Source organism: Phasianus colchicus, chromosome 13, assembly GCF_987193195.1.
Source record: "Phasianus colchicus chromosome 13, bPhaCol1.hap1.1, whole genome shotgun sequence".
Classification (NCBI taxonomy): domain Eukaryota; kingdom Metazoa; phylum Chordata; class Aves; order Galliformes; family Phasianidae; genus Phasianus; species Phasianus colchicus.
Genome location: NC_143448.1, coordinates 10,254,991 through 10,269,219, shown reverse-complemented (window position 1 = coordinate 10,269,219; position 14,229 = coordinate 10,254,991). Strand labels below are relative to the sequence as shown.

The 14,229-nt window shown below is 35.8% G+C and overlaps 1 protein-coding gene and 1 long non-coding RNA gene across 2 annotated transcripts in view; one reads left to right on the top strand and one right to left on the bottom strand.

Annotated features, from left to right (window-relative positions):
- Positions 1 to 21: 21 nt before the first annotated feature.
- Positions 22 to 14,229, top strand: part of CEP89 (centrosomal protein 89) — a 22,006-nt gene continuing 7,798 nt past the window's right edge. The window contains exons 1-16 of the mRNA XM_031615510.2: positions 22 to 109; positions 980 to 1,086; positions 2,293 to 2,448; positions 2,986 to 3,193; positions 4,684 to 4,786; positions 5,491 to 5,519; positions 5,956 to 6,010; positions 7,338 to 7,556; positions 7,906 to 8,048; positions 8,414 to 8,464; positions 9,506 to 9,589; positions 10,478 to 10,581; positions 11,004 to 11,119; positions 12,179 to 12,359; positions 13,015 to 13,182; positions 13,825 to 13,966. Coding sequence (XP_031471370.2) covers positions 71 to 109; positions 980 to 1,086; positions 2,293 to 2,448; positions 2,986 to 3,193; positions 4,684 to 4,786; positions 5,491 to 5,519; positions 5,956 to 6,010; positions 7,338 to 7,556; positions 7,906 to 8,048; positions 8,414 to 8,464; positions 9,506 to 9,589; positions 10,478 to 10,581; positions 11,004 to 11,119; positions 12,179 to 12,359; positions 13,015 to 13,182; positions 13,825 to 13,966 — 1,905 coding nt within the window. The 5' untranslated portion in view covers positions 22 to 70. The remainder of the gene's footprint in view (positions 110 to 979; positions 1,087 to 2,292; positions 2,449 to 2,985; positions 3,194 to 4,683; positions 4,787 to 5,490; positions 5,520 to 5,955; positions 6,011 to 7,337; positions 7,557 to 7,905; positions 8,049 to 8,413; positions 8,465 to 9,505; positions 9,590 to 10,477; positions 10,582 to 11,003; positions 11,120 to 12,178; positions 12,360 to 13,014; positions 13,183 to 13,824; positions 13,967 to 14,229) is intronic.
- Positions 11,011 to 13,034, bottom strand: LOC116244015 (uncharacterized). Its single transcript, XR_016470557.1, has 4 exons — positions 12,949 to 13,034; positions 11,989 to 12,016; positions 11,283 to 11,339; positions 11,011 to 11,080 (listed from the first exon to the last, which is right to left on the bottom strand). It is a non-coding gene; the product is annotated as an uncharacterized LOC116244015 (long non-coding RNA).

The window sequence follows — 14,229 nt, the reverse complement described above, 5'->3', positions numbered from 1 at the left end:
GCAGGTCGGTCGTGCCGGGAGAAGCGTCCGGAGGAAAAGCGGAAGGCTGCGGAGCGCGTTCTCAGCCGCGATGGCGTTCGTTTTCAGGAGAGGTCGCGAGCGGCCCTTCGTGAGTACCGCCTCGGGCAGGCGCCGAGCTCCGCGTAGCGGTTACCGCAGGTTGTCCCGTAGGAACCACGGAGTTCAACCCACGGCCCCGCCCCAGATCCCAACGGCGTGTGTCTGGCGGTGTCCGAATGCTCCCGGGGCTCCGGCAGCTCGGGGCGGCGCGCAGCGTGCCGGGCACGTGGCAGCAGGCGGGGCGCAGTGCGGCTCCCTGAAACGCAGAGTCGTTCCCCGTTTTCCTGTTAATTATCCCGTTGGAGAAGATACAGACAAATTCTCCATTTAAAAAACGTGCTGTTAAAACCTCATCGGGATTTTTTTTTTTTTTTTTTTTTTTTTGCCCCTGTTCAGGCTGAGCCTTTATGACTCTTTTAAGACAAGTCTCACGAGACCTGTTCAGTGATAGTGCTTTCTTCATCTCCTGCTGCAGTGACCACAGGTTACTTTTGTACAAGAGAAAAAAAAACCTTTTGTACAAGACAGGGTATAATAACTGTTACTGCGAAACAAGGTTCAAATAATTTGAAGGAAATTAACATCTCCTATGTCTTTCTTGTCTGTGTACAAAAATAAGACTTTGAGTATATTGCAGTTCTGATTTTGCAGTTAGTGATGTAATGAGTGGAGAAGGTGCAGTCACTGGTATACAGTTGTTACGTAAACTACATTTCTAACCTTCATTAGCAACTATTCATACATGCTCTGAAGTTACATTTAAAACCATTTCAAGTCTTCTGTTCACATTAATTGCCTGTGAATGTTCTTCCCTTCTGTATTATTTTGTGAAGTTAGTTCTTGTGCATGTTCAGTTCTGTACTTTTTTCATTGTGATCCTTAAAGTCATTGCCAACTAATTTTATTTTAAATCGTTTAGAAACATATAGCTCATGGCCTGGTCCCTGCTGCCACCATAGCTCCTAAACCTGCAGTTCCCCGCACCCCTCCCCCTCGTAGCCCAAACCCTTCTCCAGAAAGGCTCAGGTAGGTTTTGAGTTGTTTCTTTTTTTGTTTCATCAATTGCAATAGCACACTAGGAATGCATGATGAGCAGAGCTGTTGTTGTAGTGTTTACATAAGCCTCCTCATAAATGAATATGGTCTTTAGGCAGAGCTGTTCCGAAGTACGATAAGCAATTAAGACAATTACCTTTCTATATAACTTATAAATCTGAGTCAACTAAAGACAAATGGACTTTTCTAAGCTAGGGCCATTTCTAAATGGGATAATACAATGCAGGACAGTAGCTGTGCTAGTACCATGAATGAAGAACTTTCTACTCCTTAGAAAAGCTAAGTTAACCATTACTAATCTGCCATTCTATTGCATTAAAAATCAACAACAACAAAATGGGGACTTAAAAACTTGTATGTAAGATCACTGTTAGGTTGAATTAGCAATGCAGGCAAGTAGTATAAAGAGAAAATATGAAATTAGTTTCATTTGTAGTACCTTGCAGTTTTTCTTCTTTGCTTTCTCTCCGTTCGTTTCTGGTTGTTTTCTGTGTTCTTTCTGGTGTCCATATTATTCCTGGTCAATTCCAGTTCATTTCTTCTTTTTGACCTCCAGCCGCTGTCATTCCTGTTACAGCCCTCATCATTCCTCTCCTTTGATCTTCATTCCCATTTGTTATTCATCTTCATGTTACTCCACTCTGCTCTGCAGCATCCCACTAGCAAGCACTTCCATCTACTTACACTTGCACTAGTTTGTAACACTTCAGCATTTATGCACAGCTTCACAGTCATCAGTAATAACATCAACAATTCTGAGTAGTTTTCTCCTGGGAAGTAAGAGACAAAATAGCAAAATATGGAACAGTTTCTCAACCTGCATCCAGATACTGAAGTGAATGCTAAGTACTGTAAATTTTTGGTGTGAATTTTAGAAGTGTAATTCAGTATATTAATATTTTTTTTTCGTGCATCTGATTTAGGAAAAACTTAATAGGTATTTATATTGTACTCTTAGATTCTTGCATTGTAAGAGCACACCTGGTTTTGTGCATTACCTTGGAATTAACTGGTTTAAATTCAGTCCCTTAGCAATGTCAGTGTTGTTTTTTTTAACTTTGAACTTCTGGCTTTTCTTAAATAGCGAAGACATTTTACATTGGAAGAGGACATAAGGTGTGCAGCACAGAGATGACATCAATATTGTATTGTTTCTTTTTTTCTATTTTCTTCTAGATCTGCTTTAGCAGCAGCTATCCTTACAACAACACTGACAGGGCGCACGGTTGCTATTCCTCAGCCTCGGCAGCGATCACTTTCTGAAGGTGATTCTGCCCACATAGAACAGGAGGGCTTTGAACCATATGCTACAGTCACAGAGCTCAGAATGGGGTAGTGTATGCTTTCTGTTTTGCTCTCTTAAATTAGAAATTAAATCTTCCAATGAAATAATTTTAACCAAGAGTTACTGAGAAGTAATTCAAATCCTAAAACCAGTTTACTTCATAAATTAAGTCCAAAGTGTCCACAGCTGTTATTCTACTTCTCATAAAGTGATGTAGAGAGGGAGGTCTGGATTGTACAGCTACTGCACATAAAAACATATTATTTCTGCCAAATGCCTATCAGTTATACAGTTAATCACCAAAGAATCATCTGAATTATATAAGGTAATTCCTTTGTGCTAAATTATTATTTCAGACTATTCTTGCTGTAGAATTAGCAGCCTTTGGTCTCTAGTGGGGTACTTTCTTTAAACTAGAAAAGAAAAAAGTTTTGGTGTTGTCTGTTTTAAAGCATATGCATAGCTAAGGCTCCTTGTCTGCAGATATTTGTTTCTGCTGTTGGACTTGTGTACATTCTCTGACTGATGACTCTACTGGCATTTTGCAACAATGAAGCAGGCTTTGAACTGTTTTCTACTTACAGGCCTAACTGGAAACTTGATGGCAGTGACAGATCTCCTGTACAGTCACTGGAAATAACAGGCAGTTACTGTGAGGATGAGGACATGGAAACCTATCTTTCAGATGCTGGCAGGGAGGCAGAAGCAGAATCCAGCTCTGAGAGTAATGAGGAACAGAGAGAAAGCTTTAGCACCAATGCGATTTATTCAGTTCCCTATAAAAACAAAAAGGTAGTATTTTTAATCAGTGAATTCCTTTACTGTATTGTAATATATTAGTGTGAATATTAAATTACTATAGCTTGTCATTCTCTTCTTACTATTTACTTATTTATTCCATTTGTATTTACATCTTTTCACAATCAATTTACTCTTAAACATGTTAAGTTTGTTTGTTGATCCTCACAGATTCCCTATGTGGTTATTAGGACATTTTTCTTAATAGGAAATCACTGATATTATTGCTCGTACTATAGATTTAATGGAAGTACATGTTTTAATCTAGTAAAGTGTCCAATATTTTACTGTGAGCGTGATACTTAAGTACTTTTAGGCATAGTGAAAACTCAGTAATTGATTCAGAACTGTGCTAAGAAGCAGGACCCATTCAGAGAGAAGAATATTCAGAATCAAACAGAAGACATGACGTTGTATCTTAAAAACCAGTGGATTTTTGTGTGTTTAAAGCATGGAAGCGGCTTAAGACTGCTGAAGTTACATTTAAAGTTCAGTTTGCATCTTTGTCCAAAGTGCTACAAAAACGTAAGGAGAAGTAACTGAGTAACAGAAGGAATAAAATGCTATGTATGTAAAGGAATTGGAAAATGCACCTAAGTGAAGAGACAGTAATCAGGGAGAAGTGAGGAGAGGGAGGAAGGGGTGTGTTGCATACTGGGATGTTGCTATGCAATCAACAAGGGAAAACAACTAAGACTGCTAAAAATTACTCATGAATTGTTCGAGTACTGTAACATCATAAATGGCAGAGCTTTTTTTGAAGAGTAAGTTTAGATAAAGAATGGCCTGGATTGGAAAGAGCCCTAAAGCCCACCTAGTTCCAACTCCTTGCTGTGTCAGGGCTCCCTCCACCCGCTCAGGCTGCCCAGGGCCCCATCCAGCCTGGCCTTGAGCATCTCCAGGGATGTGGCATCCATAGCACCTATGGGCAGCTGTGCCACTGCCTCACCACCACCAGGATGTAACACAGAACGTGCAAACGTAGCATAATTTCACAGACTCTAACAAACTAAAAAAGCTGAAAAAGAATACTGCCTTATGATCATAGAATGGCCTGGGTTGAAAAGGACCTCAAAGATCATCTAGTTTCAACAGGCAGGGTTGCCAACCACTAGACCAAGCTGCCCAGAGCCACATCCAGCCTGGCCTTGAATGCATCCAGGAATGGAGCATCCAGAGACTAGCTTCAGGGCTGGTCAGACTGCACTGGGCAAAGGATCTGAAGCAAAAAAGGCCGACAAAATAGACAGATCATATGATCCAAGTTGTCCACCTCCTGCTGGTTGTGGAAAGGCTATATTTTATGTATAGTCCTGAAGCCAAAAATTATGTTGTATCATTTATTACCTTAAAATTCTGGAGTATAATTCTAAATGTGACAAGACAGTATTATAGTAAAGGTTTCATACACATATCAAGATGCTCTGTCATAGGCTATTTTAACAGTGTTATGATTTAGACAGGCTTGTCTTATTTATACACAGGAAGATTTTCAACCATCTCCTAGTAATAATGCTGAGAAGAAAGAAACATCTCATGAAAGTCAGTTTCAGGTGTTGATGGATGAGTCAAACGTGCAATCTGAAGGTAAATAAGTTTACTTGAAGGTAAAATGCCTTACCATTTAATATCATGGGAGAAAATAATTTTTGAATAACCTAAATTTAAGATGACAATGATATATTCCCTTATGTCACAAAGTAGCCACTCCTAGTAGTTGCAGAAAAATAGGAATTTGCATAGAGGGAAGATTGCTCTATATCTACTCTATAACTGATATTCTTAAACATCTATTAACAGTCAGCATTACAAACAAAACATCTAAATAGAGTAATGAGCTCTGTCTGGTCTACCACATCTCTGATATACGTGCCAGAATCAAACCATTTTATTCTCTGAATGCTACTGGAGTGTTATGGTACTCAAAGTTTTAATGAAAGAAAAAACCCAGAAGTTGTAGCAACTACCAATGTTAGAAGGGTTAAGTAGGTAAAAAGAAAATATCTTTAGTCATTTTTCTTGGACTAAGCAAATGATACGTCTGAAAATCAGCTGTAAGAACATTTTTCTGAATTTCATTTCTTCCATGATTATATTTATACAGTGTGAGTGCTAAAGTAAGGTATCACATTAGTATTCTAATAAACCATTAAGGGGATTTTAAAAGGACTTTCTTGTGCTTATTTGCAGTACATAATGTGTACTTAAGTATCCATATGCACCCTTAGAATTTACAGGCTTACCAATACTTTCATTCTTAATTAACCCACAGATCTGCTTTTCTTTAACAGACATCAAACGGCTTGGCTTGAATTCAAAGGTAAGACTTCTAAGAAGGTTTATTTGTGATGCATTCTGGAAACTTTTGTGCTCTGATGTTATAAAGAGCTGCCAGTTTACAGTTATCTTTTATGACTATCCTAGAGTCTCTCATATGAACTAAAAAGAGGGAGAAATATTCAGATTGTTAGGACAAGAAAACCTGGTTTATTTTTAAAGCTATTATGAAATTGTTTGACAAGAAAAGAAAATACTATTTCAGGTGTTCAGGAGTGATCAGTAACAGTGGTAAGTAACAAGATGGCAAGACAGATAAATGACAAGTGCAGCAGTGAGTCCAACCTTCAATTTTGTTGATATCAAAGAACTGTTTCAGAAGTTCTGTTTCTTAAGTTCTCTAGCACTGATGCTGTTCAGTGTGTTTCAGATGCGATAACTTAGAGCCAACTGTCTCTTTTTTCTTATTTCCATGGTAGGAAGAAAAATCATTAGCTGAAAGTCTAATCCGGGAGAAGCCTCCACCATCCCCAGGTACTTCTGATTTTTCTGTGACATTACTGCAAATCTTCACTTTAAAGGAATGCATGTTTATGAAAATACATTTTCCAGCTTATACTCAGTAAGCCTAATTCACGAAGAAATATATTTTTCCTGCTCAGATAAAATGCTGACTGTTGTGGTATGTATTAAAACAGTAGTTCTAGGCTTTTTATGTTGGGTATTTAATTTGTTTTTGTTTTCCAATCTAAGTGATCTTTTTAAATAGGAAGTAAGTGATTATTAAGCAATGTAATGAAATGAAAGTTATACTGGACTTCTCTAGTCCCCTAAGTTACATCTATGTTAAAGGCTGTCACCATTACTAAGTATCTCACTGCAACTGAACTGGTTGACATGAGGTGTGTGGTCTGTCTTCAGCTGCTGCCTTAATGGTATGTTATTGCATCCATGTAACAAATTCAGGCACAGCATTCCTAAGCTTGTCACATGGATAAATGGAGAAGGTATCTGCCTAACAGGAGTTCATGGGTTTTTATATATTTCTGTGTAGCCTAAGTATCTCAGACCTTCTCACAAGAAGTAGTGTGACTAAACAAATGAAGCTGCTATATGTCAGTAACAGAGCTCTGCATATCAAAACAAATTACTTTGTTTCATGTATATATTTCTATACTGAGGAACTGTGACTATATTAAGTTATATTCACACAGTACGCTACTAGATTATTCTGTCTCTTAAAGTCTGTCATTAATGGTGAAATTGCAGCTCTTATTTTAATAGATAAGCTGTTTAGTCCATATGGCAGGAAAGAAAAAAAATGAAGTAGATCCCTTATTGCTAATGCAACAATGTATCTGTATTCCTGCAGACAATTTAAAGTTTTGCTTTTTGAGGACTGTGAAGTAGCTTCTGTGCATAAAGAACACAAACTTATTCAGTGGGAAGAAGAGCAAAGCTTTAATTACATACTTGATTAAAACAAAAGGAGGCATAGGAAGATCAACTAACCTATGCAGACACGGATACTGTGCTTCCTGCATTGCCTATTTCTGTCTCACCTCTCTGATTACCTGTGTTAGGGAGAAGGAAAATCCACGTGTTTTCCTTGTGCCTTATGGAAAGTTGTTTTTTTTTTTTTTTCACAGTGTCTCAGAGAAAATGTGAACTCTGTATAGTGCTTCCCACACACACCTTTTACATTCTGTCTTACCTTAATCTTCTGGAAGCCATCAGTTGATTTATATATCTTACGTAGTACCACTCCTGCCAGTAATAGAAAAAAATGGATTACAATTTGCTGAAATTTGCTGTACTTGTCTGAATATAATTCAAATATATTGAACTTTGGGATCTACAGATGTCTCTATTCGTGCAAGGCAAGCACGGGAAAATATGACTAGAGAAAAGCTCAGAGAGCTACAACAAGAAAACTGGGCTTTGAACAAGGCATATCAGACTGTGGGCCAACAACTCGAGGGAATAAAACAGCAAATGGAAGAACAGCAATTAAAACTGAAGAGACTAGAAGAAGAAAACAGAAAACTTAAAGAAGCTGCGAAGACGACACATAACGAAGGTGGGAGACACTGCTAGTGATCTTGCTTGATTTTTCTAATTCCTTATAACCCATTATTGGGGCAGCAGGTTTTCGTGTTACTGATTTGAGCAAGTAGCTCTACAGAAGGATTTTTTGTACAGTATTTTCTGTATTAATTTTGTCAAGGAATAACTAGAGGCTCGTGAGAAAGAATGTTATTCCATGTTCTTTGTGTTAGTTGTTTTTCATGGGTTTACTCCCACTAACTCTTTTTAGAGATGCTCTCTTGTAGTTCTGGTTTATTGAGATTTTTTTCCTTAAAATTAACAAATCAATGTTAACATTTCTTGAAATTTGATTGAAATGGATAGGGTATTTGTTTTAATAGGAGAGACTACAGAATTACTTTCTCTGAGACAACAAGCACAAGAACTTGTAGATGAAAATGATGCTTTGAAATTGACAGTCCATCGTTTGAATGTAGAGTTAAGTCGCTATCAAACTAAATTCAGGCCACTGACCCGAGAAGAGGTAAGAATGTTAGTTGTAACAGCAGTCTGTATGGTAATGTCCAACTGTGCTTTAATTCACTTTTGAGTTTTTTGGGGTAAATCCAGATAAAATAACTTCAGTCTACACATGGCATAGGCTTCCTTCTGAAATTCAGAATAAGCACTTACCTTTAACTCTAACTTCAAAAAGTTAGCCTACATTAGTAAGATGCTGAAATTTCAGTTTTGCTGACTGTGTATGCATTGTATGTGCAACACACATAATCAGAAACAAAAGCTTGTCTGGGGGTAATAGTTATGAGTCGTACGCTTTTGTAGTGACTGATGTTGGTGCTTTAAAAAGCAAGAAATAATTTAAGTTTCTTTTTAAATATCTTTTTTTAGCATCTAAAACTAAATAGTTTACCCACTAAAGGACCACCACCCCCATGGCTGGTAAGTAGTATATTTTTGCTTATCTGCTCATTCCTTTTCAAGTAAAGCAGTAGAATTTCTTTACTAGAATCAAAATACTCAAACTGTCAGGATATTACTTAGTGATGCTGTTGAACTAGTGGTAGAATAGTGGTAGAATTTGATGAACATTTGTTTCACAAAGACAGATGTAATGCAAAAAAATCTGCAGTGAATATGTGCATCTCTGTGTGAACTAATGATAAGCTACAAGTTGCATACAAATTACCAAATTTGCACTCATGAAAGCAGCTACTGTGAGAATTGTAAATACCATCTTCACTGAGTAGTGTCTGACATATACTTTGCTTCAAGGTCTATTGCTTAGTTATTAATCTGAATTGTTATTCTCTCCAGAGATCATTTGAAGTAATACTAGAAATACTGTATTTTAGAGATTCTGATGATAGAAATTATCACAGGTCCTCTAGTAGAAAGTAGTAGGCAAATAATCCATGAAATGCTTTATGTCATTGATACCCATAAAATTAAACCATACCTTCTCAGCTAGAATGACAAAGAACTGGTGTTGGGCAATGCTCTAGGTGGCTGCCTGAGCAAGGAAGTTGCTCAAGGTGACCTCCAGAGGTCCCTCCCAGCTTCACCAACTCTTTCTGTGATATGCAGCACGTGAAGATGAATGTTCCGAGTTGAAATGACTAGGTTATAAATAGCTGACTAATTCCTCTTTATGGACAGATTTTTTTTTTAGTATGCATTTAGAAAAAAAACTTGGTTTTTAAATTGAATTGCACTGCACTAAGAACAAAGCACTTTCAGGTCCCTTTGAAAGTAATAGTATTTTGGTAAACTTTGTGCAAGTTTACTTAAGTTATCTTTTCTGTAATTTAAGGAACTCGAACTATTTACTCCACCTTAATTATAGATAGAACTAATGGCACCTGAAAGCCCATAATAGTTTTTAAAACTAGCAATGAAAAAGCTAGTAGGATGAGAAATTAAAACTATTGATGAGATTATGGTTTCTATCTGATGAGTTTTTTTAAATTTTCTTTTCTTAAGCTGGATATGAAGTATTTGTCTCCTCTTCTGTTGGCATATGAAGACAGAATAAAAGAAAAGGAAGATTTAAATTTTGCACATGAGGCAAGTTGTTATTCAAAGAAAAAATACTTCTAAAATAAAGCAGAAAGATCTACTTACATATTTTTCAGGGATTTGTCAAAGCTGTTTTCTGTCTAAAATTAAAAGTGACCTTTTCTTTAGCAGTCACAGTTATTTTTCTGTCTTAAAACGCTTGGTTTGTTGGTTTTTGTCAGGTTGTTCAGATACAGATTGAGCACAGTATTGCCATGTATGGAAATTGTAGTTTGAGTAAGCCATAAGAAGTCAGCCGGTAGAAGAATTTATTGCTGCCATTCATAGTGGGGATGTCAGTGCCCTGTATTAGCTGGGCTTTGGATTTAGTGGAAGTAGTATATTTATTTCAAGTTATTTAAGAATGGGGTACTGCCTGTTTTTGCTCTTTATAAATGTATTTTATCACCAAGCCTTTAAATTAAAAAATTGTATCTTGAGACTCTTTTTTCAAACAGTGATCAAAAGGCAAAGAAAGATTACCAAGGCACTCATCTTTTCTCATTTAAATCATATATAACCAAATCCAAGGAACTACATGAGCTTCGAGCAGAACTGTTATTCAGAATAATTTATTTCCTTCAAAAACTGAAGCCAGAGAATGAGCCATATTTCATACTGAAGTGTATAGTATTATCTAGTAGATTCCAGAATTCATGTTCTTGAATCTATGTTTTAATTTTAATATGCTTAATTCAAATGACATTTGACAAAAAAAATCTCAATTCAGATATGCACATGAATTCAAGATGAGTGACTAGTCAGATAACATGGGAATTATTAGTCAGTTAACATGGGAATTACGAGGGCACTCAGACATGCATATTTTGTTAATGTAAAAATTAAACCAAAATATTTACCTCTAAACATTTTAATTTGAAATCCTTTATCTTCCAGGAGGATATGAAGAATTTTAAAGTACAAGTTGAAGAGCTGGTGAAGGAAAATGAAGACCTGCATGAGCAATTAAATAAAAATAACTTAATTACCACTACAGAATGGCAAGTTATACTATGAGAAATAAATGAAAAATTACTAATCGTTTTGCTTGATCCATGCAAATGCATAAGATTACAGATCTTAAGACTGGCAGGGGACTGGATCAGATGACATACAGAGGTCTCTTCCAGCCTAAATCACTCTGATTCTGTGACACTAATTTACACATACATATCTTTCCTTCCATCTACAGTGATTTTTTTATTTAGTTTGTAAAAAAACTACTTCAAATAATTTACATTTTCAAAGACATTTTATGTCTCTAGCAAGCTTACCTTAGGTTTTAAGATTGCTTTTGATGGAGGTTTTTCATTTGTTACTGAAAGGCATTCAAATATAATTGTAAGTTTACACTGTTGGAAGCTGGTTGTTTTCTCCTTTGGACATAAACTTCAGTCATTTTATAAACTGCTTGTTATTGCAGGCAACAGCTACAAACTCAGGCCAGGCTGGTCTTGGAAGAAAACAGGTTGTTGATGGAGCAACTTGAAATTCAACAAGCTAAAGCAAAAGATAGTCACAGACAACATGTTCAAGAAGGTTTGTGCTTGAGCTTCCACTCATAGCAACTGCATGTTCTCTCCATAAACAGTACTGCAGTTTTTGTGATTTTTTTTTTCCTCAGCTTGATAAGATGCTTATAAAACACTACTCTGAAGACAGACGTTGGCTGATAGGAAATAGGAATGTCACTATCACTTACTGATTACTATACAGGACAGTCTGTTTTAACTTCCTTCTTCTGAAAAAGTGACCAGAACTGAAAAAAATTGAAATCAGTAAAGTATATTTCAAGAGCACTTAAAACTTTACAGGCTTTCATGTTCAATTTAGAATCTGTGGGCTTTATCTGTTCATTTTTCTGCTTTCTAAACCTATGTTTATTACTGATAAAATATAGTTGATTATATCACAGTTAGCAGCATGTGATTTTACTTTCATAGTTTGATATTGCTTAGATTTATATGTACATGTCAAGTAATAATCAGTTTGGTTACTTATTATTGTTTTATCAGAGGCTTGTATTTAGTTGAATAATTATGCTCTATCTCAACCAATTCCCCTAGATAATTTTTGATAATAGACTTCCGAATGAGTGTTAAGAAAAAAAGTCTGGCATGTTACAGTTTAAAATCCTAGTACTGAAAGCAAGATTTCTTAGTGATGATTAATAAAAGCAAGACTGAAGGTATGAATTCTGTGAATCTTAATTTACAGATTAGGATGTCCTGAAAAACATCTAATTCAGTTTCGTTAGTATAAAGCTCATGATGAAAATCATTTTATTAATTGAATCTATACAGCCAATTTTCAATTCTGAAATTCTCTGTTTATCTGACACACAGTTCCAGAAATAGTTTCCTTTCTGCTTTTAAAGTTTGACTTTCCTCCTATTTATAGTTACCTACCTCACTGTGGAAAAATTTGGCACATCTCCTAGACAAATTAGGACAGAAAAAAACCAAACTGTTAAAACATAAAATAGACAAATCCATTGTTAGATAATGCTACAAAGAACGGTGAATTAATGTATTATTGGTTTGAGTTCTAAGTGATTAATTCTGCTGTACCCAGTTGTGCTTTTTATCTTTCCAAAAGCTTCAAAATTGACCAAACAGATAATAATTTTAGAAGAAAAGAAACAGAGTCAAGAAGAACAGATCAGAGACTACCAGAAGCAGCTGAAAGCTCTACATGCTACTTGTGAAGAGCTCAAAGCCAAAGTAGATAGCAGAATAGCAGCAGAAGAGCACTTTGCTTTGGTGAATGACTTAAAAAGGTATGAGTTTGCATTTGGTGCAAAATAAACAATTCTACAGAACATTCACATGAGCAAATCCTCATATGCATGCATTGTTTCGTAGGTAGAAATATGCTGGTAATTGTATTTTGATAGTTACCTGCACACATAAATAAATGTCTATAAAAAGCAAGACAGTATTTTGAAAATACTGACAATTAAAATTGTAAAAGTAAATCTCAACCCTGACGGTATGAAAATGATAAAACAAAAGGTCTGTCACACATATTTTGGGAAATAATGCTTTTCTAAAGACATTCTGTAAATTTGTTTTCTTTCACCTGAAGATAGTAATTTCACTGTTTCTTGGTACAATCCCTTCCCTAGAAGTTGTGCCTAACAGTTTCTTTGAAAAAAATAGGCAGGAAATGCATTTTGGACTATATGTTTTATAAATTATAAAATTATTTCAAATGCAGCCAGGATGAATTATTTTTATTAATTTTGCTTATGTTATGCTTCATTCACAAACTGGTACGTCATCAGATTGTAAAACCATTCTTTGGCACCACTGAACACCAAACATTACTAATGTAACTTTTTCATACCTTCAGCACAATAATCTTACCATAATTTGACTTTATACTGAAGTAGGTGTACACAAGAATCCTGTTCCACATGGTTGTTTTTGCAGCCATTTACAGCAGGAGCAGGAGAAAAAGCGCTCTGAGGTGGAAGATCTCATGGGAAAGATTGCATCACTGCAAGCTCAGAACAAGAAACTACTTTTACAAAAAAATAATTTCCTGGCTGACAAGACAACCCTGGAAGCTGAGATGGAAGTGACACAGAAAACAAACAGGTTTCTCTTTTTTTCATTTTGTATTACGTTCTCATTTTCTCAATACTTAAATTTCTAAAAATACCTGTCAAAATACCATCTCACACCCTAATGTCTCTTTTCTGGTTATAAAGCAACTGTATCTCCAAAAGAAAAAAAAAACCAACATCTTTACCACACTTATTTGGTTTGGTTGTTAAATAACTTTTCTAAACTTTTTACATTTTCACATACGTTTGTCTTTACATGCAAATCAAGAATGAATCTTCAGTAATGGTCGTTAGCTGTAGTGATTAATCACATGTGCATATCCTGAAAAGCAGGATATTCCAGTAACTGTAGACTTTCACATGTACCTGAGTGGTTCAGAGGGAGAACAGACTTTGAAAAAATAACAATAATACTATTGTTATATTTTTTATGAGCTTGTAGACATTGCAGAAATAGTTCTTGTGAATAATTGTTACAGTTGCTATTCACACAGCATATTATAAAAACAAAGTTATGGGCAGTAATACTTTCAGCACTCAAAACATTTCAAGATAGCACTTCTTTAGTAGCTCATCTGATTGGTTTTAAGATTTGTGCAAGTTGACCTGCACTTAACGTCACTTAATGCCATTAATAATGCCTAATCTTTAGATCCTCCTGTTAATTTTATAGGCGATTAAAGAAGAAAATAGGTCTTTTGAAACAGCAGCTGGAGGAAGCAATCGAAAAAGAAGTTGCAGCCCATCACTATCTGACAAACCTCATCGGTTTGGTGGAAAAGATAGCACAGGAACGTGATCATCTTATTTTTCTGGTAATTACCTTTCATTAATTTGACTTAAATGATGTGTCAATTACCATCTTACTAGCACAATTCTTAATATTGAGTTACTGAAAATAGATAATTTCAGTTGATTGATTTAGCTACATAAATGGATATAGGAAATAGGATAGAAACAACAAAATTATTTTATAGAAGGGCGGTTAGAACTAGAACCCCAGTTTCTGGGGGTAAAGTAATTAAGCGTTAATTCACAGCAGCATTAGGGTCTGTAATAGTGCCCATTATTTAATCTG